The sequence below is a fragment of the Notolepis coatsorum genome (genome assembly GCF_963971535.1).
Source record: "Notolepis coatsorum genome assembly, chromosome: 3".
Lineage (NCBI taxonomy): Eukaryota > Metazoa > Chordata > Actinopteri > Aulopiformes > Paralepididae > Notolepis > Notolepis coatsorum.
Genome location: NC_140167.1, coordinates 26,613,504 through 26,641,139, shown reverse-complemented (window position 1 = coordinate 26,641,139; position 27,636 = coordinate 26,613,504). Strand labels below are relative to the sequence as shown.

The window sequence follows — 27,636 nt, the reverse complement described above, 5'->3', positions numbered from 1 at the left end:
AAATGGAAAGACTTTTGCGATTTACTTGTAAATGCGTCCAGGTTGATAAAGAAAATGACATTCTTAATCGGCGGTCATGTATCACAAAATTGGACCGTGATGAAGTTTACACAAGGCGTTTTGAGATAGCGGCTCTCGAAGAGGATCATAAAGACTTGATTATTATGGCGCAGCTCCAGGCTTTTGGTCGAAAGTCAGAATGGACTATCGGAAATAAATCGTTTTCCAAAAAAAGACAACGTGCTTACACAAACTATTTCTTCGGGGCGATACAAATCTGCCGTGAAGCTTTCCTCTTCATCCACGGGTAAGTTATTATTATTGTCTATTTAAAACTAATAGTACATCATGCCTATTTTTTTTTAAATGATAATAAAATCTTGAAACTTGATTAGTCTTGTTTATTATCAGGGTCCCCCATTTTATTAAAACTAATTATAGTACATTATAGTAGAGTATAGTAGCATAGTATAGTATAAAGTACCGGTACTTGACAGGTACCGGTACTTGTGATGATGATGATGATTGATGATGATGATCTAACTATCTCTCTCTGTCTCCACAATCATGTAGACTGGGTGTGGTACAGACAGGTACCGGTACTTGTGATGATGATGATGATTGATGATGATGATCTAACTATCTCTCTCTGTCTCCACAATCATGTAGACTGGGTGTGGTACAGACAGGTACCGGTACTTGTGATGATGATGATTGATGATGATGATGATCTAACTTCTCTGTCTCTGTCTCCACAATCATGTAGACTGGGTGTGGTACAGACAGGTACCGGTACTTGTGATGATGATGATCTAACTATCTCTCTCTCTGTCTCCCCCCCCCCCCCCTCTTCTCTCCCAAGAATAGGTAAGGATCGCTTGATTGCAATAAGCAAACACATGTCAGAAAATGGCATGTGTCTTCGCACAAAAAAGCGATCACCACACAACAACAAGCATTGCATAAAATATGAAGATATCGAAAAAGTAGTTCAATTTGTGTTGAATTATGCAGAAGATCATGCTGTTCACCTCCCTGGACGCCAGGCACACCAAAAGAACTTTACCGGTCAGCTGTTACCATCTTGCGTCACGAAGGCATCTGTGTGGCGTTTATATACCAAGGCAATGCCAGTTGGTAGGTGTAAGCAAATCTTTGTCAAAGAAATAGGTCAAATAGGTCTTTGTCAAATAAAAACAAAGCTTGAAAATGAATGACATTGTGCTAACATGTGTTCTTATTAATCTTTCAGACCAGCGAGCAGTGGGCCTGTCCACATTTAAGTCCCTCTGGAGGCAATTACTGAGTCATATCAGAGCAATCAAACCAATGTCTGATCTTTGCTGGGTGTGTCAGAAGAACAATTATCTGGTTAGTGAACATCACAGTGTTATGAACTTTGAACTGCAACTTCTGTATGAAAAGTGTTATACAAATACAGTTTATTATTATTAATATTAATCATCATTTACTTAACTTTTTTTTTTCAGATTTTCAAAAGTGCCAATCTGCCAGAGGCTGAGAAGTCTGCAAAGCTGAAGCAGCAGGAACAACATCTGGCGCATGTAACCTCCGAGCGGGCTGCCTACAAGGGCATGCTTAAAGCCGCCAAGGAGATCGGTGATGGTCTTTCTCTGGGTGGTCATGTGCCACCGGCAAGCAAGCCCTTGACAATGCATTACAGTTTCGACTACGCTCAAAAGGTGACTACATACCAAGCCCTCTTTCACAACATCATGTTATAATTGTTATAACTACTGCATTGCTCCCTTTTTTTTCTTTCTAAAATCCTTATTCATTTATTGCAGGTGCACTACCCATCAGACCCCCTTCAACCAGGGCCCATGTACTTCTTGGCTCCACGCAAGTGCAGCATATTCGGTGTTTGCTGTGAGGCGATTCCACGGCAAGTCAACTATTTGGTGGATGAGGGGATGGAGTCCAGCAAAGGTAGCAACGCCGTCATAAGCTACCTGCACCACTTCTTCAAAGACCATGGTCTTGGGGAGACAGATGTTGACCTTCACTGTGACAACTGCAGTGGCCAAAACAAGAACAAGTACATGTTGTGGTACTTAGCGTGGCGAGCGCTACATGGTCTTCACCATCGTGTCAATCTCCACCTGCTGATTGTAGGCCACACAAAGTTTTCCCCGGACAGTTTCTTTGGGCTTCTCAAGCAGCGTTTCAGAAAGACCAAGGTGAACACTCTTGATGAGATTGCAGCAGTCGTAAGGGACAGCTCAGTGGCTGGAATCAACATACCACAGCTAGTGGGAAAGGAAGATGGCACTGTAATCGTGCAGTCCTACAACTGGCAGGAACATCTGGGGCCTTACTTCAAGCCACTGCCACAGATCAAGCAGTACCAGCACTTTAGGTGGGTGTGGTCACTGTGTGTTGTGTATTTACTGTAATTAATTATTCACACTTTAGTGCAAAGAATGTCATTGGTAAATGATACAAATGCATTGATATTGTTATGTGCCCTGTACTAACGTTTCACTTTATTATTGCAGCTTTGATTCCAAGGAACCTGGTGTGGTTGTGGCAAAGATGTCTATTGATGGCGCTGAAACCAGATTCCAGCTGCTCCGTGACGTCCGTGTCCTGCCGCCTATAGATGGACTTCCTGTGCTGCCACCACCGGGACTGGACTCTGCAAGACAACACTATCTGTTCCACAAGATCAGAGAGTTCTGTGATGAGGAAGCCCAGGACGTAACATGCCCGGCACCACCAGCCAAAATATCCAGCGGCGGTTCAAAAAGACCACGGTGATCATCTGGAGAGGCCATCAGAACATTGAACATTGACTTTAGCATGTCTATTTTTATCTCGTGTTATTTTAAATGCTAATAAAATCTTGAAACTTGATTTTGTCTCTTGTTTATTATCAGGGTCCCTTTCACTACCACACTACAGAAGGTTAACCCTTTCACTACCACACTACAGAAGGTTAACCTTTCACTACCACACTACAGAAGGTTAACCTTTCACTACCACACTACAGAAGGTTAACCCTTTCACTACCACACTACAGAAGGTTAACCTTTCACTACCAGACTACAGAAGGTTAACCTAGTTGTTGTGTCTTTCACTACCACACTACATGTATTTACATCTAAATGCTTCTGGAGAGGCCATCAGAACATTGAACATTGACTTTAGCATGTCTATTTTTATCTCGTGTTATTTTAAATGCTAATAAAATCTTGAAACTTGATTTTGTCTCTTGTTTATTATCAGGGTCCCTTTCACTACCACACTACAGAAGGTTAACCCTTTCACTACCACACTACAGAAGGTTAACCTTTCACTACCACACTACAGAAGGTTAACCTTTCACTACCACACTACAGAAGGTTAACCCTTTCACTACCACACTACAGAAGGTTAACCTTTCACTACCAGACTACAGAAGGTTAACCTAGTTGTTGTGTCTTTCACTACCACACTACATGTATTTACATCTAAATGCTTCTGGAGAGGCCATCAGAACATTGAACATTGACTTTAGCATGTCTATTTTTATCTCGTGTTATTTTAAATGCTAATAAAATCTTGAAACTTGATTAAGTTTCTTGTTTATTATCAGGGTCCCTTTCACTACCACTACCAGTCACCAGACTCATTTTAATAACAAAGAGCCTCAGACTGGAAAGCTGCCAGGTGTTAATTGCCCTAGAGAGAGGGGGGCCATGGATTACAATGACTTCTGGGTAGTGTTGTAGTTGTTTCACTATTGTCACTGAATAGCCTGCTCGTCTCTTGAAGGCTATTATCTCTGAATACGTTTTGTGATAATCACCATGAATCATAGGAAGTAGCTTGCAAAGTATCCCACCAAAATGTTCAAGTGATGGCTTATTTTGAAGGTATGAATCTGTACTTTCATAATATGTAAAAAAAAAAAAAATGAATATCCCTCAACATGACCCTGAAGTCCATACCTGGGCACATATACATTTGACGTAGAAACTGTACATTGGAGGAGGTTGGGTAGGTGGGGTGGGGGGGGGTTGGGTGGGGGGACTGTACATTGGAGGTGGTTGGGTGGGTGGGGTGGGGGGTTGGGTAGGAGGGGTGGGTAATACAATACTATGGTCATTTGCCAGTGACTTTCTTCTGGTCAAGATGCAAAAAAGAGAATTTTCCATTCATACATTTGCGCGTTATACCGTGGTGAATATAAGTATGTTTTTAGATCTGTCTGGGGTAATTCCTGAAATGCTGAGGAATAGCCTTATAGCCGTATTATACTATAACGGACCGTTGTCGTTTCTTGCCTGGACCCGCTATTATTCTCAAATCAAATCTATATCATAGGTATCATGAATGCATGAAAAGGGGGGGGGGGTCGTTTTTTGATGCTTTGATCGCCACCAACAGCATACGTTGTGGACTAACGTTACAGACACACGTTCGGATCAAGCTGAAGACATGCTTGGATCAACGCAAGATTGATATCATAGCCCTTACCTTGACTAGGATGTACCCAAAAAACAATATTCCAATTATCTGATCGCGATACCAAGTAGTGATGTCCATCGTGTTGCCAACATAATCCACCACATATCATGCGTCGGGAGCATTTGATTCTTCTCAATCCGACCGTTATAACTGCTGAGCTTGAGCACACAAAAAAAAAACGACCCGTACCCATTAGATTGACGCACAGGCCAAGATACAAGGTGGATAATGAATATAAATATCGAAAAAAAGGAAAAACTACCCAGAAACGTGTTAACACGTGATTGGCACCCAAAGTGTTAAGGGAGGTTTCAACAGGGGCCCCACTTGGCCTTTTGTGTTTCTGTGTCAAAAACAAATACGGTAGCAGCTAACTAACAGTATAACTTGTATGCTACTTAATTTGAACATAATGGAGATTAATATTATATTATATATAATTTGATTTGATCATTTGATTTGTAACTGTGACTGAAGAAAATGACAATTTATATACATTCCAGAATTGATTTAATCATCTCTAAACCGTTAGTATATTTTACACATGTTCTTCTTAAGATAAGATATCCCCTTGGGGAAATTCAGGCATCATAGCAGCATGAGGGAGGGGGAGGGTGGTACAGGTATGGGCAGGGTAATAGTAGAATACATAAATACAGGCAATACAATTATAGTACAGTAGAAAATTTTAAGTAGTGTAAACAATATAATTAACGCTGAATATACGCATATGAGCAAGTATGCTATGATTAGGGTTGGGCACCGAAAACCGGTTCTAATAGGAACCGGTTCCTAACTTCCGATTCTTAATTTCGATTCTTAAAAAATATATATATTTTTTACTTTGTTAATTAATACCCTAGTTACAGTACAACAACCAAATTAAACTGTATCAAGTCAACTGACAATGTGAATAGTATGAAAAAAATTCAAGATTTTCCATTTTTTTTTTACATCCTGCGAAATAAGCTGTGACCAGTTTTGACCTGCACCTCAAAGAATCGGAATCGAGAATAGTTTAGAACAGGAATCGAAATGGAGAATCGGAATCGGAACCGGAATCGTTCAAATCCAAACGATGCCCAACCCTAGCTATGATAGGCAAAAGTAACAATCTTGAACATTTTCATATAAATATCTATTTTGTCACTCTCTATCGCCAATAGATATAACACAATAGTGATTCTACCATACCCAGTTCATAAATGTTTTTACATTTGCTGTTCTTGGCTGTTCTAAACAGGGGTGAAAATCATCTGACACACAGGAAGTGATAACTTCTAGTTAGCATGCATTTAAAAAACACAACAGCATCGATTGCTTGTTATCATTTACATTTACATTTACATTTAGTCATTTAGCTGACGCTTTTATCCAAAGCGACTTACAAGTACTGTACGACAAGCCATCAGGAAGGGCACAACTCTATCAGCTGAGTAACAATGTTACTCTATCAGCTGAGTAACCAATAGATGTTGCCAGAACAACACAAATGAAGATCTTGTGGATTACCACTTTAACTGTTAAGAAGATAAGTTGTAAGGCTTTTAATAACTCTACTAGCCCATCATATAACCTCATAAATCAAGATACAGGTGTTTTACGCCAACATGTACAAACATTCCAAACAAACCCTTTACAACTTCAAAAGACTGAGGTCATGCAAAACTCATATATTTAGGTGTGTCACATGTTGTCAACCCTTGTATCAACAGAAACATTGATTCAGTAAATTCAAATGTAAACAAAGCAAGGTGTGGGGCAGCAGTGTTTCAATGGAGGTCATACACACTAGGGCTGGGCGATTAATTGTTTCAATTCATTTAAATTATAATTTTGGCTTCCTATGATCATGAAAACAAGGTAATAGAGATAAAAACGATTATTGTGCCGCATGCCGTGTTGCTCTCATTTAGTCTTGTGTTGTAAATGCAGCGCACCATTCCTTCACAGGGGTGCGCTCCCCCCCCCAAGCCCAAACAGTAGTTTCAGCTGGTGTTGAGAAGGAAAAGATTATTTTGAAACGTCTTTGGTAACTTGTAGAAGATGACAGAAAGACAGCCTTAGGTCGAAAAGAAAGGTAAAACAAATTCAGTCGTTGATCTCAAATCAATGAGTAAAAGTATTTCATAATCGTGATTTCAATGTCAATCAAGATAACCGTGCTTTTTGCCATAATCGAGCAGCCCTAATACATACTACCATCACAGTATGTTAACATAGATGTCCACTTGTAAAACCGATCTTTCAAAAGTACAAGCATACTAGTTTGAAGCATGTAGTTATGAATAGATTGTTTTTAGTATATAAGCCTGATCTTTTTCTTCCATGTTAAAATGTCAACCACCTAAAAAGCAACTCTAGCGTTAATTGACATTCTTGCTGACGCCTGCCAAGAATCCATCCTCACAACAGTGTTGATTATCAAAAGAATTCTCTGCGTGCCATATGTCATACATTATGTTTCATGTGATACTGAAAGCACAGTGCATTAGTCCGTTTCCTATAGTTTTTCGAAGGTATATATCTTCCATCAGCACATCTCGGCTAAAATAAACAAGACAGACTGACAGCTAGAAGGTACCGTTTGTACGGTTATACGAGGTAAGGGGGTCACAGTAAGAGTGGGTTTAGCACCCGGGCTGACTTGTTGGCTTGGGGAAAGGTCACCAGCAGCAACATACTAAGGCAAGTCACTCAAAGAAAAGCCTGCACAGGCATGACAGCGGAGAAGAGCATTCTTCTCCTGCGCACCTTTTGTCAAGATGTACTTGTAACCGGAGGTGACAGCTTCCATCAGTGGCCTCCTCTGGGAAAATAAATGGGTCAAGGCATGTGTTTTACCCTCCTCCCCTCGCTTTGCCAGCCTCCTCAAGGGCGCATGACACAGCCATGACATCATACCACAGCATAAAGCGTCCGTTGTTGTCGCAGTGGGGGAATATTGTGCGTCCCCATTATTGTTCTTCGGGAATCTTCTCTCCAACTCAATACACGCCAGGGCAGGAGATCACAATGGTCCACTTAGTGAGCAAGACAAACCATCTACACCATCGCAGTGCAGCAAACAAGAGAGAGCCAAGAGATACCCCGTTTATGAGTCTCAAAGCTTGTTTTGTCTACTAAATAAATGTGAAATCCTCCACGTCTTTGTCCCCCCGTCCCCCCCCCACCACCCTTTTTGCTGGGCACTGGGCCAGAGCTGTGACTGTTGTGAACACACACAGGACCACTGTGTTTGCTGGATATAGTCCACTCCTGACGGACGATGCTAAAGTTAACTGAGACCAGGTAGAATATCAATAGCCCCCAGGAAAAACAGCCTGCATAATGGGAGAGGAATGCAGAGACAAAGACTGCGGTACTGCTCGCAACAAGCCACGCTGTTTCTATTCTTCAGTTGAGCTATACTGTATACTGTATACTGTACGGTCAAAGCATAGCTACGCTACTGTGTGGAGGAGTTAGAGGTCTAATTTATGTGCACAGTACTGCACATGCCTGTGAATGTGGGAGCAGCCCCATGGAGGAACTATAAACAAGAACGACATGGTTTGTCTCAGCGAAGAAAAGCTTGTTCGGCAGTTCTTAGGGCAGGTTGGTCAGTAGGGCAAATATAACTGAGGGCATACATACCCTCATCTTGCACCTTGACCTTTTTACACTGCCTACTTGCCCATAATGTGCATGTCCAGGGTTAAAAATATTGTTATATTGTTTACACTGCCTATTTAATTTTTTTTTTTTACTTCTCCACTGTACTATAATTCTATGACCTGTATCATGTCTTTTACTACCTGTACCTCCCCTCCCCCCTCCCCTCATGCTGCTATGATGCCTGAATTTCCCCACGGGGATCAATAAAGGAATATCTTATCTTATCTTCTCCTGGTCTGTTGTCTCGTTGCCTTTCTACAATGAATGGAACGCTTTGTTTTCAGTGATTGGCCACTTCACACCTAAATAATTAAATAATAATAATTATTTAAAAAAAAATATTATTATTATTTTCTTTTCCCGAAGCGTCGAATTAAAATCGAATCTCGGCCCCGAAGCTTCGAATTCCAAACAAAATTCGAAGGTCAGCCCTAATCTCATGTAGGCCTACCTCATTTCGATTATGTATTTAATCTAAGTTCTGACCAGAGTTCTTTCTCACTTTCTGGTCAGACGTTTAGCATGTCTGATCACTTTCTGGTCAGACGGTTTAGTATGTCTGATTGTAAACTGAGCTCTGTGACAACAGATAATTAAACTATGTTCTATTTTTATATATACAAATTGACTATCTGAATTCCTACAGCTTACTGTTATGGCTCATTTAAATATTCCACAACGATATATATTAGTCCCATCTCTTAGGTCTTTGGAAAGTCCAGACGAGGTCAGAGGAGTTTGATAATGTTGATCTTTAAACATTTAAAAACATAATAATGATCATGTGATTTATTTTGTGTGGTGTGTTACAACAATAAATAACAAAATGTTCTAAATAAATAACAATGTTGAAATTAAGAAGTTTGGACTTAGTATAAAAAAAATTATATTACAGAAAGAATACCGAGAAAAGGTACCGTTGGGACAGGTACAGGAACTGGTACCGGTATCGGTTCAAATGTGAACGGTACCCAACTCTGTATCGCCCACTTCTGACATAAAATTCATATAATAATTATATGATTCAGTCCAGGTGAATCGCTTGAACTGAACAACAAAATTATGGAATTTGGAGAAGTGCGTGATTCAGGGGGCTGGACCGACGCTACCTACCATTCATCAGCTATCTGGTCTGTTCAGCTGTCAATTCTCAACTTCTCGCATTGTTCCAGGGATTGGAATTCACACATCTTCGTACAACTACATGGGAATTCAACCCACAAAGGAAAGAGTGAACAGAGTTCTTTTATCTTCTGACAAGCGACAAACAACAAGGCACAAAAGCACCATAAGTGACTTAGGCCTAACAAAATTAATAGTTGGTTTCAGGTTGGTTGTCAGTTTGGCCATGGGTAGGTAGGGAATTTATTTTATTTTTTTATTTTATTCTTTCCCACGGCGACTATGGATAGGGAATTTCTTTATTTAATTAAAATGTTCACAACAACATGGATGCATGTACTCTGCCAGCATGTTTAATATCCATAATACTAAATGTTTGACTAAGATTTCTATGAAACTTTATTCTTAAAAAAAAAAAAAAAAAAAAAATCGTTTTTTTTTTTTATATATATAATTTTTTTTTAAAACTCATAAAATATATTGGGTCGCACCTAAATCGGCAGGGTCGGTCGGCAACCTGAAACCAACTATTAATTTTGTTAGGCCTTACACACTTATTACATGCTGCTAAAGGCCTACCTTGTATAGATAGAATATACGTTGTGTATTATGATTAATTTATAGTTTTAGTTTATAGTTCATTTAGGCTATAGCTTATTTAAGTTATAGTTGATATTTATAGTTATAGTTTATAGCTATAGTTTGTATAGATAGAATATACATTGTGTACTATGTTTACAAATCTACTACGGTTGAGGAGCCGGGAAAAACAAGCACCTCACATTTTTCTGTGACAAATAAAAAAAAGGAAATGTGACAATAAAATAATCCGATTTTGAATCTGAATCTGAAAGCTACCAGCGTCACGGCTCATAGTTAGAACTAATAGTCTCAGTCTGACAGAAGGTTGAAATATCCACCCAGTGAACGTGATGAAGTGAGTCATCTGTCCCTTCAGGAAAACTGCAGACGGGTTAGGAAAGAGGGCGAGAGGAAGGAAGGAAGGAAGGAAGGGAGCGCGAGAGGGAGGGAGGGGCGGGAAAAGAGGGGAGGGGTCAGGTGTGCTTTTCCTCAGTTCTACCCCCAAGGAAAAAGAGAAGGGAAAAAAACTCAATTTAAAAAGACGTCAAATTTAAAAACTCCAAATTAATCATCTTTCCCACAATCGTGTCAGCCCGAAAGAGGCATATTAAGCCAATGCGCCATTAATCTCAGTCGCCCCTCCATCCAGAGAACAGATCCAGACTTTAATTGCCTTGTCATATCGTAATAGCCTTCAGCCGAGACACCAAGGGACAGTCTCTCTCGGTACAGAGTAGCTTTGAAACCCACGTCTCTCCTTGTAATTACTCTGCTCCTCGGCTCTCTGTATACTTGGCCGCTGGGCGGAAACTGGACACACCTTCCTCCAAATGACATCCTGGATGGCCTGTGGCATGCTGTGTGTTCAGATAGTGTGTGAGAGTCTGTGTGTGTGTGTGTGTGTGTGTGTGACGTGTGTGTGTGTGTGTGTGTGTGTGTGTGTTCACTGGGACCACCTGGTCCACCGTGGTGGTGGTGGGGGTCCTCTGCTCATCCACGACATGACTGGCTGTCAGCGACTGCCAACACTTGCTGCAGCTATGCACACAACAACACACAGCGGGGCCTGTGAACACTGAACACGCATCAAACCTAGGCAGCTGTGTCAATGCAACGACCGGTAGGCCATTATTAAGAGCGAGAGAGATAATCTGTCCCACAACAACAAACCGACTCCGAATCAGATTCCCCCCCGAACGCGCTTAAGTGGTTCCCTTGCTGTGACTAAAATTGCGGGTATTGCGTTCCGATCTGAGAGCGGTGGTTAGAAAGGAAACGGCCTAAGATAGCGGAGGGGTGTGAATCTACCCCCGTCTTTGATGGCAGACGCAGCCGAGCGTGTCGCTGCACGTCGGCGAAAGCTAGAGCGGTGGCGTTCAGACAGGAAAACACTCATCTGGCCTGCTGCTACAATGCTGACAATTTGCTCACCTGTGTGTTCACAACACTCTGTAGCTGCTGTCTATCTCCGACAGGGTTCACGCCTAACGATCTCAGAGTTTGATTGACACACATGCATTGTTTTAAGGATTTGAATGGTTTCATTAGATTCGATTCGACTAGAGTCTAATGTATTGTCATTATACAGCACAAGTACAGTACAACGAAAGGTTTGGCATCCAACCAGAGTGCAAATGTAACAGTAAAGTGCAATAGTAAACAATGTACAGGTGATTAAACTGGGTATACAATATATAAATTACTACTACTACTGAGTGTAGATGTACAGAGATGTAATATTAATATGTACAGTAATACAGGTATAAAGACAGTATGGTAGTAGTCATACCATAGGTGAGGGATAGGCCTGCCACGATAACACATTTTGCTGGGCGATTAATTGCCCCCGAAAATATCGCGATAAGCGATATTATTGCGACCGGTTAGAGAATTTTTTTGAGAAATTTATTTCCCAAAACTTTTATTTTGAAGCCCACCGCTCCGTCTTTTCCGGTGTTTAAGACTTTTATTTTGAAGCCCACCGACCGGACCGGAAGTATTGTTGTGATTATCCTAGCCGACAACTTGTCTCGTCCGGTTGTGTTTTTTAGTTTTAACGTTAGCTACTAATGCTAGATGCAGCTACTACAGGCAATCAACGATGAGGAGGAAGCGTCAAAGCAGTATTATAATAGAATAGCTGTGGTGCGTAGGCACTGCAGCACGACTCGAAAACGACCTGTTATAATAAATTAATTCATGTTTAACTTGTCCCCGTCTCCAGTCCTTTGACTAGCCCCACCCGTTCATTGTAAACAATGATGCATGTAATTGTATTAACGTTATTCTGTGTTATTCTAACGTTACACTACAAATAACGCTACTTGGTTAAAAGGAGCAACACTATTGAGAAATGTAGTTAAGCTATGTGGTGTTGCCCCACGGAGCTCCTGTGCTGTGCTGTAGTAAAGCCAGCGCCCCGCCTCCCAACACGGACAGTGACTGACAAGGGGCACTGGTTCCGCCTCATTAAAACAAACGCGCAAATAGCAATTAATCGCGTCCGTCAAAATCATTGCATTCATTTAAATTATCGCGGCAATTAATCGATTTATTGCTTATCGCGGCAGGCCTAGTGAGGGATAAGATATGTAAAAGGTTTATGTGCAGTATATATATATATATATATATATATATATATATATATATATATATATATATATATATATATATATATATATATATATATATATATATATATATATATATATATATATATATATATATATATATATATATATATATATACGATATAATACAGCATTATTGTACATGCTATCATAGAGTTACCTGCAGGTGTATAGTATGTATATAGGAAGATTATATGCAGGTATATTCAGATATGGATATATATATAATATTTATGAATATGTATAGGCTATACATTATATATATTACACATACTGTAAATATAAATAATAAATGGTATATACGGTATATACAGCACTATTGTACATGCTATCATACAGAATATATGGGTAGACTATAGTATGAGGTGGGTAGTTAAGAATAAATATATTTTATAATTATGATTCATGGTCACAAGGATCAACGTCCAACTTGTACCTTTCAATTCAGTAAAAAAACATGAAAATCATAAATATTGGAGATACACAAGGACTTCTCCCGTCAGCAGCGCATTGTGAAAACGCAGTCAACCTATGGCCGTGCCTCGACAACATGTTGACAGTTAAGTGAGGTATCCATCTAATCCATAGCACTGGGAAATTGCTACCTACGCACATCCACCGCACAATGAAAATTAAGCCGCGGTCTGCAGGAGGGCACTCTGAGGTGTCAGCCTCCTCTCTTGTGGCGACCGGAGCTCAGTCACAAATTAAATGACTCTGTGCTGCTGGTGTGACGCTGGCAGCTACTCTGTGGGCGGCGGCTCCCTTGTTGGTCGCTGGAGAGGTTTCTGCTGTTCACACCGCTTTGAGGCCCAAACGCTTTCTGGAGTCGTCCTCTTCTTAATGACAAGCGGCATTCCCACACATGAGGTGAGGGAGGGAGGGAGAGTGAGAGAGAGAGAGAGAGAGAGAGAGAGAGAGAGAGAGAGAGAGAGAGAGAGAGAGAGAGAGAGAGATTGATGGAGAGAGAGAGAGAGAGATTGATGAGAGAGAGATTGATGGAGAGAGATGGAGAGAGAGAGAGAGGAGAGAGAGAGAGAGAGAGAGAGAGAGAGAGAGAGAGAGAGAGAGAGAGAGAGAGAGAGAGAAGAGAAGAGAGAGAGATTGATGGAGAGAGATGGAGACAGAGACAGAGAGAGAGAGACAGAGGGAGATACATAGACAGAGAGAGAGAGAGAGAGAGAGACAGAGACAGAGAGAGAGAGAGAGATTGATGGAGAGAGATGGAGACAGAGAGAGAGAGAGACAGAGAGAGAGAGAGAGAGACAGAGACAGAGACAGAGACAGAGAGAGAGAGAGAGAGAGAGAGAGAGAGAGAGAGAGAGAGAGAGAGAGAGAGAGAGAGAGAGAGAGAGGCTGGACTTCTCTGCCTGGCAGCGTTGTCCCCAATCTTCTCCCTCTGCCAACATTACAGTAATCAGGCCTCCATTAAACAGGGCCAATCAACAGGCTGGATGGGCGGACTTGACGAAGTACAACAAGTAGTAGGTTAGTACTTGTGGAAGGTTCAGGGGAGGACAGACCCAGGTGCCCTGTAGCTATAATGAAACGTCTGGTTTCTCTCATTTTTCTCCTCTGCGCGGTTCCTGTTGTCCTTGATCACTGAAAGACTCAGATACGGGGGGGGGGGGGGGGGGGGATTAAATGCAATAGTCATACCTTTGGGGTGGCGGTATGCTTATATATTGCCTGGTGTGCAACCTAGTGGAATGTTAAGGGATCAGGCGGGGTTTCATGTCTGCATTCACTCAGTTATGAGCTGGTTTCTTACAAAATAATGTGGTCAACCCCAAATAACCTCAGTGACTCTGTCATGGAGCCATGGAATGTTTTTCTGTATCATGTATGTAGCCTACTGTTAGCATATGTATTACATGTCCTCAGAAAAGGCCAAGAGCTTACTTTTGAATGTGCATTTGCATAATTAGATAGTAGGGCACAATTTTAGCCCTTTGTTCCTAGTAGACCATTAATTCAGTGTTTCCCATACATAGATTTATTTGTGGTGGCCCACCACAATATCAGACAGACCCACCAAAAATAGATTTCTCAAGATGATACAATAACACATTAACAGTGTGTGGTATTTTCCTTTTTTTCATTTATATTTTTACTATTTAAAAATCCATATCATTCCATCAAAATCGTCCTAATCCTAACAAACCTTTTTACCACTACAAATAGGCTAGTCCTAAAACCTCCTTATCACTACAAATAGTCCTAACAAACCTCCTTACCACTACAAATAGTCCTAACAAGGCTCCTTACCACTACAAATAGTCCTAACAAACCTCCTTACCACTACAAATAGTCCTAACCTAAGGACCAGTGAGGACGCATTCCTATCATTGCAGCTAGACTGGTTATCTTCCATGATGTCTTCAGTCTGGAAGCTAGACTTCACTCTTCACAGACACTCTCTCCTCACTAGACTCGGCCCTCCCACCCAGCTTGGAATGCTGAACACACAAGTCACTAGGCAAAATTACAGAGAGGAGTTTTAGTCTTCAGAACCTGCCGTCCAATTAAAAATGGAGCCCGCCACAGCCACGGAGTCAGAGAGGACGCCCCCCACCCTCTCAGTTAGCTACAGACGGAGGCTTTCAGAGGCCCACGTCAGAAGAACATTAGTGTGCGCGTGTGTGTGTGGAGGGCAATGGGCGAGAGGCTGGCCCAATTCATTCCTTTGTTAGCTGTCTGGCTATTGGCTCTTGAGGCATTTCAATATCAATGGAAGGCGTCACTCAGAATTGCCCTCCAACATCAGATTACAACAGATGACCACAGGCCAACTCAATGCTCTTGATTGTCAGTTCAACAGACATTGTGCTGCTGACTTGACTCAGAGGACAGAGGAAGTTCTTTGAAGTTGAGAAGATGGCTAATAACTTCGAACTATCCCCATAGTTCACAGTATACATAGATATTTCCCATTGTATATGTACCCATTCTGCAATCTGTTAAAGTTTTCAATCAATCAATCAATCAATCAATCAATCCCCCTCTCCGACAACAACACGATACAGAGATGTCTACGATGATATGACACACACGCCATAAAATAATGTGAATCCCTACCCACCTTCAAAACCGCCCTCAAAGGGCACCTACGGGAAGCTGCAATTCGAAACTGGCCCCGGTAAATGTCCAAACCCCCCCCCCCACCGACGCACCCAACCCCCTACAATGTAGTTTCCTCCCCCTCAAATGTATATATTTACTTTTAGAATCTCTGTCTCACTGTATATTTGTATATCTTGTATGTCATAAATGTCTGGATGTAACAGTACTGTATATCTGTATGTCGTGTATGACATAAATGTCATGATGAATTGAAAATGGGGGACCCTGATGTAAACAAGACGAAAGTCTTTCTCTGGTCTGCATCCCCTTAACAATTGTGTGTATTGAGCCGTACTGTATTGTACCCATTCTGCAATCTGTTAATAAAGTTTTCAATCAATCAATCAATCAACTTCAACATGTCAGGTCTACCCATTTGAAGCGGTTCGATCCAGCACTAAAATCGATGTATGCTTCAATTGACCTCCAATTCGACATGCTTCGATTTAATTTTAGGTCAATCACGACCCACCAAGCCGTACGGTTCACAGCATTCTACACATCCGACGCACAGACTGTCACGCCACGCAGAGGCCAACTGATGTGAATGACATGCATGATGCCGATCACGATTAATGGCTGGACTCTGTGAACAACATGGTGCATTGAGTCAAAGTCGGGGGGGCCAAGTGGCCTCGCTCAAAATAGAACATCCACCGTGCCCTGGCATTATCAGGCAGATGTCTCGGCTGATAAACACGGCTGACACGTCGATTCCACACGTCCACCTGCAGAAGTCCTCCGCCGTTTCCCACCCAGCTGTCGCCAAAACTATGCTGCTAATCCACGTCGTATCTCGCTGGGTTCTCTGAAAAATGACCAGTATGCTGCTCCTCTGCTCAACCACTGTGTGTGTGTACACTCAAACTCAGAGAGAGAAAGAGAGTACAAGCATTTCCATAAGCCCCTATTGGCAAAGTGGAATAACTTCCTCGACACACTCACTTATCGCAAATTAGCGATTCCTGGCAATTTCCAACCTGCTGCATCTGCATTCAGACAAAGTAGCCACCAGATTGGACCAGAACAGGAGAACTATGGAGCAGAGTGGGATTCCCCTCCGTGACCATACAGTTGACGAGACAACAGACGAGATCAGAACAGAACGCGGTCATCATTAACACATTCAGCGCCAGAGGTCGCTGTGGGCCGTATGGCCGTGTGTGCCAGCGCTTTAATGAATGGGGATACATGCCGGTGTTTGCAGTGCTAAAAGTAAACTATATTAAATATCATAGCTATGGATATAAAACTATTGCCCATTTGACATCGAGTATCTATCATTAAATTTGTGAAAAATAAATACTTTTTTCATCCATTCATTCGTGTGTTATACCGTGGTGAATATGAGTATAGTTTTAGAGTAATTCTGTGTAATCCCAGGAAACGCCGCTAAGCAGCGTTTAGTGCATTCACTAGAAACCGTGCCATTCCTCGCCTGGATCAACAATCCATCTGAAATCAACGTTATATTATCTGTATTATGTTTCATCATGCATGCATGAAAGGGTGGGCCGGGGGGGGGGGGGGGGGGGGGGGGTTCTATGCTTCGATCGTCACCGAACATACAGGTCAAGCCAGAGAGATTCCAAGGATGTGCAATACCGGCCGCAAGGCGTTAGGCGGCGGTATTGGACGTTTGCGATCTCAGACTCATTCCCAATGATAACATCAGGCTCCCTCGATGGATTATGAATGGAAATAGCGAATGAAAGAAATACCGACCAAAACCCGACTTTTCTCAGGTTTGGCGCTCAAGCGATGGCGAGTTAACCCGACCTATCTCGGGTCTGGCGTCCAATGTGTTAAGATGCCTTCACTCGATGATGTCTCTCTTCACTCACCGCGAGGTTGACAACAACATAAATCCTGCAAAGATCGTGGTCAGCTTTTATGTGGCGTTAACGCTCCAAAACAAAGAGGTGATTCATTTCTCGACCATCTCTTAACGTGATCCACTCAAGTTTGGAAGTTGCTTTTGCCAAAATCGCATAAAGCTGTACTGTCATTGGTAGCGCTTTGTAAGGTCAGCGACAACAACCGAGGTCAAAGTTGAAATAATCTGAGAGGATATGACAGACGTCATCCATCCATGGGTGGATTGGAAAGCCACAGGCCGCAGGTTTGAACTCCACTGGTTACAGAGAACACAGCAGCAGCCAGCAGTGATGGCTGACAGAGATCATCACTGTGAGGTTTGATGAGGAGGAAGTGTGTCGTGGCCTGGTGGAGCATGTGTCTACACACACACACCACCCACCTGAGTGGTCACTGAGGGAATGCTGCAGTACATTTGGACAAAGGGGGGGGGGTCTTGGAGAACCTTTTCTTATGTAATTCTAGTGGGTGGAAGCATCAAGCATCTGTGCTCACAAGTGAGCCTGGCTATTTGCTAAGCAAATTACCAGGAGAGCATGAGAGAGAGAGAGAGAGTGTGTGTGTGTGTGAGTGTGAGTGTGAGTGTGAGTGTGTGTGTGTGTGTGTGTGTGTGTGAACCTCGGGAGGCTTCCAACTCTCTCTCCCCCAGTACTGATGTAGAGTGAATTGGACAACCATGGCGCCAGACAATACATGAGAAGATCAAAGCACTGCCCCGTATCTCTAACCATCTTTTTTTTTTGGCAACTCAACCTCTATAGTCTTACGCGCCTCCGAGGGCTCCTGAAAATAGACAACTTTTTTTTGGTATCACCTCGGTAGAAAAGCAACTCTGACAACTTGGGAGAGAACAGATTTATTAAATTGGGTTTTTTGGGTAGAGAGTGATGGTGTGTTACAGTCATTTCCAGTTGGCTGGAGCTGTGCAGCAGCGTCTTTATTGAGGAATGCTATGCATGACTAAGTGGAATTTGTAGATTGGCCCGAGTGTTCAGCCGTTCAGGAACACTTCCTAATAACACATATACCATGATGCTAAACAAATCAATCTGGCAAATCGGGCGTGTTTGTCTGAAGTAATAGAGTTGTTACCGTCATAGATGGTTGGTTAGTGGACTGACTTTTGCATTCAAAAGGATGCCACGCACCTGTAAAGGAGCATAGGGCCATAAGGGCATCCAATACATATGACTTAACATAATACATCATGTTTGTCATTGTCACTGACTAAGTGTTACTAGTGCAGCTCTGTGGACGAACAGAAAAACAACTCCACACACGCGTTTGCCATCTGCAGAGGATCCGAGGACACATTCGTGAACAATAACATCAAAACAGAATGAATAATGTCCACTTTTCGGCGCTTCAGGGAAATGACTTGACATTAGTGTCCAAAGACAACTCGCCACGTTATAACTGACGCACAACAACACACCGTTTGTTTGCAAACAAAAAGTCAAAACACTTATTCAGAAACTCAAATAAAGACCGTGTCATCAAAACATGTAACCACTCACCTGAAGCCGCACTGAGCAAAAGTAGTCTATTTAGAGAAATGTAATGTGACTGTCAGGTTAATAAAAACTGCTATCAACTCACCATGTTAACACTCCAGCCCATGAATTGCGTATTCTTTCCAAGTGCTACCGTGCAAATGTCAAACTAAACCATTTTCTGACAAACATAAGTTGTTCTCTATCTAATAAAATAATCTTTACTTTCCCCACAACAGTAACACTCGCTTTTGCTCAACTCTCTTCTCTTTGGAAACTGACTCCATCCATGGGACGCCTCGCCTCCTCCCAGTGCAGTGCCATTGGCGGAGATTTCGGAGGGGGACACTTTTAATTGGCTGCAGAGACCCTCAATCAACATTCCCAAACTCCTCTCCAGTAGTCGGTCCCACGTGACCTGTGAGGTGGCTCCCTTGAAAACAGCTGTGCGCTGATGTTGTTGGGAGATCATTCAAAGTAGGCAGACTTTTTGTATGTGTCATTTCTATCTCTCGTTTAACCTACTTCTTCAGTGGTTTTAAGCCCATTTCCACCATTATTCATTTCTGAAGATACCCCCCGTCAACACCCATACCTCATTCTCAAATATATGCCTATAAACGAAAAAGAAAAATGCCAGTAATTAAGCAATATATAGCTATAACTGGGAGATTGAATTGACTGATGCCTGAATATTTGTTACTTCAACATCTCCATGTCGCTGACCTGATGAATCTATGAGTGCTGTCTGTCTAATACCCATTTATAGTAGCAATTGTTTTGACTCTTCCAAGACCCAGAAAAGTGCATGAGTTCCCTGTGTATTGAGATGGGGGAGCCTACTCTATCCTACTATGCCACCTAGTGGCCAGATATTGTATGGCATGAATTATAAACATAAACACAGCAATAGAAATAATGGTAAATGGACTGCATTTACATAGCGCTTTTTCCCCAAGTAGCAACCATGTAAGGTGCCAATCTGCTCATCCGGAGCAGTTAGGGGTCTTGCTCAAAGACACTTTGACACACTGCCGGGAGCAGCTGGAATCAAACTGGGAACCTTGTGATTACCAGACGACGCTCTACCTCCTGAGTCACTGTCGCCCCACCATAATAAACATTAGATGCCCTGTTTACAATCAAGTGGAGGAAATATCATTATATGACATTGATTCATATCAGATTGTGTAAAAACACATTTTATTGTGTCAGGCTCGACTCAAACGAATGCACTTCCCAAAACACAAACATGGTGTTACAGAGTTTAGTATGACTACAGTACACAGAAGTACACAGTCAGTCTGAGAAAATTATCGCCATCTTTTGTTGTTTTGTCAGTTTCTAATATTAGTACACCTTGAAGGAATATCTCGAGCTTCAGCCACTCCACAATCGGAGCTTAGCGCTCGCTCTCAAGAACAGCACAATACAGTAGAAACAGTTCTATGGGCCACTTTCTCAACGACTGAACCCAAAGAAGATACTGGAGCGGCACACGGCCGCTGAGAAGTGGCCCACTGAACTGTTTCTAGTAGCACCTCTCGTTTTCGTAGATGTCCGGAGAATTGAAGGTAGTGAATTGGAAAACAGTTGCAAAATCACTTTAGGTACCATGATTTAGTGTGATTTGGAAACTGCACATTTCCAATTCCATATGCATCGACTGTCTTGCTGAAAGTGCAAGGACATCGTGTTAGTGGAACACATACAACATCCTTACAAAACAGGCCTGGGGTAAAAACCTGTTACTGCTAATCGTTATCGTTAAAATATACTTACAAACACTCTCCTTGTGACACCTGTAAGTGGCATCAGCTGTGACACCATAACTGCTTGTATATAGAGTAATAGCTAAAAAAAATAAGAAAAGAAAAAGACAACTCAACCCATAGCATAGTAACGGAATGAGACATTTACAGAGCAGTCTTTGTACTATGAGAACTTGTGAAATCAACAGTCAAACGGTCCAGAAATGACAGCTGTTCCCAAACAATTATATGCATGTTAAATATGAGACTTTGACCCTATATTCTAATCTTAAAATACTATGAATGCACTTCAAACTCAAAGAGTTTCTCTCTAGTCATGTCACTAATCTCGCAGTATTCTCACTAGCCACACACTGTCCACCACAGCCATACAAAAACATCCATGTGGAACCCATGACAATAGACAATAGTCAACTGGCAGGGCCACGTTTTCCCGTACAATAAGACCATTGTATGAGACGAGGAAAACATCACTAGTTTCTGTAAGGCATTAACAAGTGACAATTGTTGACAAAAAAAAAAAACTAAAAAACATTTCAAAACGTATGGGACATTTCCTGCTAAAACCATCTCATCAGTTTGAGTATCATACGTTTTTCTTTGGTCTCAAGATGAGAATGGGACTGAATATTGTGAAAAGCCAATAAGAAGTAGAATATCATTAGTCGCTATTATCTTACATTTAAAATGTAAAAAAAAAGGTCACAAGAGTTTCTCTCGGTTATTTTTAACCGACAAACAGTGTTTCGACTTTGCCTCCACACACACACACACACCATACCTCCACACTGGAGAACAGAGCCTTGTTGACGAGGGCCAGTCTGGAATCCACTCTGGTGTGGGTGAACCGATTCCAACAGCATCCACCACGCGGCACTATTCTCCAGTGAGAACATTCATGACAAATATCTTCCCCTCGGATGAAATAGGGTTCACAAGCCAAAAAAAACAACAGTCACCAACCAACTAAGGCAACCCCCGTAGATGCTGTGATCTAATTGTTCACTTAAGAAAGCGTGGCTTTTGTCTGTGGATACAACCAACCCCCAGGAGGAGCTCCTTTCAATGGATCACTGTTCAAAAACTTAACCCCAATTCCCTGTTCTCAAGTATGCCGGTTGTAGACGTAAAGTAGGCTAATAGGGCTGTGTGACAGAGAAACCACACGTTTGTCATTACCTCACCACAAACTTCCCTTTGGTGAGTCTTTGAGAACACAGCTCGCCCTGGCTCCCTGAGAATCCACGATCACACAATATGCAACTAGCGCTTATCGAAGCCGACAGCATAACTCAACTTTAAAACGAAAGTCAAGGAGACCTTATCTTTGACACGATAAAAGACAAGGGTTCGTCCGTGGGTAGATCTTATGTTTTTTTCTTCTCTTCACATGATTTATTTCTTGTATTTTCACTGTTCACTCTGTGCACTCGTGCTGAGAAGGGCGCTATACAAATTAAGTTTTACTTACTTATCTTGCTCTGTTGAGCAAGACAGGACCCATGTTTCTAACGGCTTGAGTTGCTTTCAACTTGGGTCAAATGAGGGCATACGAGGAAGGAAACCTTCCTTTGCGTTTTGAGGCTAGTCTTATAAGAACTGCTGTCTAATGCATCTGTGCTTTGTGTCTGTTGTGAATTAATGACAAGCTCCCTACTGGTAAGTGCATACTTCAGATTGACATGTGCTGAGGGCAGCAAGCAGTCCCTGCTTTCACGCCTCCCTGCCGAATGCCAACCAGTTGGGAAGTTAATATCTCTTCCTCTAAACAAAGAGCAATAAACAAAGGCAGGCTGATTCCATCATCAACCATACATTGACCTGTGGACCTTTTGTGATGGGTTTTGAGAACCCAAATATAGCAGAGTTCACTCACTCTTTCCTTCCCAACCTGTAGAAAGAAAGCTATAATCGCAGTCAAAAACAAGTGTGAATTCGCAAAAGCTGCGACAGGCCACCCCCATTACCATGCCCCCTTTTAGCTAATTGGCATAAACACACACACTTGCACCTTCACACACACACACTTGACCTCCATGTAATTTCAGCCCCCTAGTGCGAAACCTGTGGCTGCTAGTGAGTGGGGACATTTTTGTGGAACCAACCAACCGACCAGCTGACGGAGTGACCTATAGTGCTGCTGGTCGCAGCTAAAAAATAAGTGAAAGGGGGGAAAAGAAATATCACTCGCAAAAACCACTTCATACATCCAGTAAAAATAAAAAGATTAAGTAAGTAAAAAGTCCCATAGTCACTTAGTCTCTTATTACAGTAAACAAACACACATCCCAGGTCCAGCCCCTTCACTCAGCTGGTGTGGGGTTTGACGGGACCCCCCGCGCCCTCAGCCCTGCCCAACGAGGCGGGGCCATTCGGGGGCGCTGGCTTGTCGCCAAAGTTCCAGTCCACGGGGTTGAGGAGCTGCATGGTCTTCTTGTGCGTCCAGATGGGGTTGATGAGGACCGTGAGCAGGGCCAGGCCCGAGAAGAACAGCAGGCGCTGGGGCAGAGCCACGTGGGTGACCACCTCCTCCCAGTGGCTCAAGCTCACCCACCACATGTAGTAGGTGAGCACCATGCGACAGTGGAACATGTGGATCATCACCCACTGGTTGGCCTTCCAGAACAAGGTCCGTGCCCAGCCCGCCTGGATGTGGAGGTGAGAAGGAGGATCAACAGAGAGAAGACATTAGATACGTGGGTAGAAATTCATAGTCCGAGTAACCGTCATAGGATGTCGTCGACTAATTGATTGCTTGACTTAAAATCGACAATCTGTAAAGTTGCTTTTCCCACATTACCTTCTGTAAATGAATGCAGAAAAGTATTTAGTAAATATAGGGAGGCGATTTGCTTGATGTTATTGTACATTTAACTATGTTCAGTATCTATAGTAGTTATAAATATGGTAAATGGCTGCATTTATATAGCGCTTTTATCTGAAGCGCTTTACAATTTGCTCCTCACATTTGACCCGTTCACTCACACATTCACACACACCGATGGTGGAGGCAACCATGCAAGGTGCCAACCTGCTCATCAGGAGCAATTAAGGGTTAAGTGTCTTGCTCAAGGACACTTCGACACGCTGCAGCGGGAATCGAACCAGGAACCTCCGGATAACCAGACGACTGCTCTACGTACCGAGCCACTGTCGCCCCCCCCAGTTATCCTAGTTATCCAGGCTTAATGTCGTAGCTACTAGCATGATGTCATACAAAATCAATCTGAAATTTGAGGGAGGGAGGAACAGAAATGCCATGGCATTAGCACCTTTTCTGGAAGTTCCTCTTTCTAATCAACAGAGCAGTACCCATATGATCAAGTGTTTGACATGTGTCATGTGACACATGTTTGTGTTTCGTGTCAACCCTAAGGAGGAATTGAAACCCCCCTTACGCTAGGAGTAGGGGCCCTCTGACACAGACGCAGAGATTCTTTTTGCTTTTGCTCGAAAATCCCATTTTACTGCAATAAAAATGACTGGAATGAGGTCAACAGACTGAAAACATTCAGTTTCTTATTAGATAGAACAGATGATGTAGGCCTATATCTATTTTGTATTGCAGATGTTAACAAAGTTTCCCACTGGGGACATAATGTGCAAGTGAAAAAAAGGGAATAAATAGCAATATCGTGATATTACAATGTCGTGACTCTAGCATTGCGATAATATCGCACCGTGGGGGCTCTGGTGATACCCCACCCCTACTGTAGGCTACACAGAGTTCAATTACACACTGTAAAAACACATCAGCATGATAGGAAGCTTACAGCATCGCCCAGATGCACTACTGGAACCCTAGCACCCTGAACCATGAACTCCAGGGACAGAGAGAAAGACACATTGTACAAAACCTGACTCATAAACAGTGGTTGGGTACAGGGCGAAAAAGAGTTATGAAACTAACCACCCCCTACCTTCAGTAGCATCCAGGATATGCAGGTGAATGGGGTGCTCATCTCTAGAAGCAGCGTCACCATGGGCAGGAAGTGGCCCAGAGAGTCCCACACCACGGCCCCGGCAAACCCTGCCAGGGCGAAAAAGTGGTGCACCGCCAGGGGCAGGTCAAATGACCGAAACGCCACACTGGAGGCGTGGAGCGCCACGTTCTCGAACACGAAGAAGCCCGTGGCGGTGAGGATGTTGAACCACGACCAGTCCAGCTGTCCCCTCACTATGTCCCGGGACAGCACGGAGTCCTCGGTTAGGGCCCGGAGTCCGGCAACCGTGCCCTGGATGCCGAAGGCGGCGCGAGTGGCCGCCAGGTTCCAGAACACCTTTTCTTTGGCCAACAGGGAGTGGTAGGTCCGGCAGAGGGCAGAGGACAGGAGGTGGCAGAGGAGGAACACCGCGGCGTAGAAGCCGAAGCCCAGGCCGGTGACCTGGAGGCGAACCCCCCAGGAGAAGTAGTCCGTGCTGGGCTGGTCGGGCCCGTGGGTGGGCGGCTGAGGGCTGGCCTGGTGCTCGGAGGTCATGGTGTGTGATGGAGGGCTACTGGTGCGCACATTAAAAGGGGGTCTGTCTTACCAGCCGATTTAGGAGACTCTGGGCAGCACTGGATACATACATGGCATCCGAATCACCTGTGAGTGACATCTGTATCAGACTCAGGATATGAAACCATAAGAGACACACAGACAGACAGGTACCAGGCATACAGAGACTGACAAAGCCAGGGAGGCTGTTCTTTGTGTTTGTTTAACCGAGAAGGTTAGATCACTACAATTACTAAAAGAGGAAAACAATAGCTTTCCTCTGTCTTTGGTTGACCTGGCAAAACCAATATTCATTCCATAGCTATTTTCACAGTACTATAATATAAACAAGTCAACGATTAACTGCTACAATGACAATGTATTCAATGTCTCAACTGTGGTGAAACGAACACAACAAAACAACAAAGAAAATCTAACGATCTAAAGTGAAGAGAAGCACGTTGCTTTCTAAAACTACGGTTAACACTTACCACAAACTATTTCCACGAGAGACACCCATACGTTATTGTTATATATTTGGGACTGTGTGTTCCCGTGCAGCAGGAGCAATCAACGCTGTGTTTCGATAACAACATCATACGACTTCAATTTGGTCATATGACACGAAAACAGGAAATCCCGCCTTATTGTTATTTCACTCCTACCCCATTGGCCAATACCACTGCCGGCGCTGTATGTTATTGGCCATGTGTATGTGATCTTCATTTGACGGATGTTTTTTCTCCTTCTCTGCCTATCGTTCATCACTCATGTCACTTGCGTGCTCTATGGAAATAAATAATACGGTGTGTGTGTGAGTGTGTGTGTTTGTGTTTGTGTGCGTGTGTGTGTGTGAGTGTGTGTGTGAGTGTGTGTGTGACTGTGTGTGTGCGTGTGTGTGTGCGCGCGTGCGTGTGTGTGCGCGTGTGTGTCATATAGCCACATTTGAAGATATCGCTCTCTTTTGCCGGATGTTGTATATGAATTAGGGCTGTCAAAATTAATGCTTTAACTAGTCTGGAGATTAATTTAAATTCTTTAAACTTAAAGCGTTAAAAAAAACTATCTAGATTAATCTATGGAGTGAAACATTTTCAATAATAAGAAAGCGGTCTAGCTGAGTGTTGATGGTTTTGTTCAACATTTGTATTTCACAGGAGAAAAACTATTCAAAGAAGGCTATTAAAATAGTTTTTGAATCTAAATATACTTTTTTGTGTTGATTTTACATTAATTCCATGATACTCAAGTAAATATCGGTTACAAGCTTCGGTCTTAAGTAGAAAAATGCAATTTTTAATCTAGATTAATTACAGAAAATTGTGAGATTAATTAGTAAATTTCTTTTAATCTATTGACGGCACTAATATGAATATGAACTGCTTGACTGTGCACCAAACGATAAATGGTGCTGTATAACACTCTAACATTATTGGCATACAGGGAAAAAAACAAGATTATCAGAAAATAAATACAAAGTCAGTAATTAACGAATGCAGAACACGTGGGGACTGGGGAGGGGGACCTGGATAACAGACTAAACTTTCTAAAGGCTAAGAGTCGACTCTGTTAAAAGAATTCGGCTATAGGGCGACAATAATGTGGTCAAGAGGCATGGTTTCCATCTTGAGCCCAAACTGCAGTGGTTTATCTAATCACATGTTAAGCAGCAGTCACTGTAGGTCTTCTCTTACTGAGAGACATGGGGGAGAGAAGGAAGTGGGTGTATACATTTTCTTTTATACTCACCACGAGGTGGTGTACCTGAGTGTCTCCGCCTAGAGCAGTTACTAGTGTAAACAGCCATATGTGCAGTTAGACAGTTACTAACAATCCTACACAGAATCTCTGACTTCAACACTCCCACTTAGGTTTGTATTAGCACACTGGCTGACTCCTTGGAACAACATTTTACAAAGGAAATAATATAATCACAAAAACATCAACAGAACATGGCAGTCAATATCTACACACCAAACATGGCCTCTGCAAATCTCTTCAATTTCAATTTGGTGGAAGGTTTCGTCATAGCATCTGCTACCATGTCGTCCGTGGGACAATACATCAGTGTCATCCTTTCTTCTCTGATGACAGATCTAATGAAATGATATTTTATATCGACATGTTTACATCTCTGCCGACACACAGGGTTTCTAGCAATCGCAATGGTTCCCTGGTTGTCCTCATAAACAACAGTCTTCTTATATACATAGGTATCCATCCCTTCGAGCAGTTGTTCCAGGTAAATACACTCCTGTATGGTCATAGCTAGAGCCATATATTCGGCTTCACAAGTTGATAAAGCCACGGTGGGCTGTTTCTTTGTTTTCCACAAAACCAATGAGCTGTCTGCGTTCAAACTCACACAATATCCGGTGGTGTCAGCTGCCCAGTCTGCATCACTGTAGGCTTTAAGCCCTAGGCCCTC

General features: G+C 42.6%; 2 protein-coding genes across 2 annotated transcripts in view; both read right to left on the bottom strand.

Moving 5' to 3' along the window:
• The window catches only part of arhgef10 (Rho guanine nucleotide exchange factor (GEF) 10), a 171,146-nt gene extending 151,933 nt beyond the window's left edge, over window positions 1–19,213 (bottom strand). The window contains exon 1 of the mRNA XM_084311130.1: window positions 19,065–19,213. The gene's annotated coding sequence lies outside the window, so the exon portion shown is untranslated. The remainder of the gene's footprint in view (window positions 1–19,064) is intronic.
• A 931-nt stretch (window positions 19,214–20,144) lies between these two features.
• cln8 (CLN8 transmembrane ER and ERGIC protein) lies at window positions 20,145–25,819 on the bottom strand. The gene is made up of 3 exons (XM_084309751.1): window positions 25,700–25,819; window positions 24,651–25,316; window positions 20,145–23,376 (listed from the first exon to the last, which is right to left on the bottom strand). The coding sequence occupies exons 2-3, from the start codon at window positions 25,206–25,208 to the stop codon at window positions 23,038–23,040; spliced, it is 897 nt and encodes a 298-aa protein (XP_084165877.1). The 5' UTR covers window positions 25,209–25,316; window positions 25,700–25,819; the 3' UTR covers window positions 20,145–23,037.
• Window positions 25,820–27,636: the final 1,817 nt, after the last annotated feature.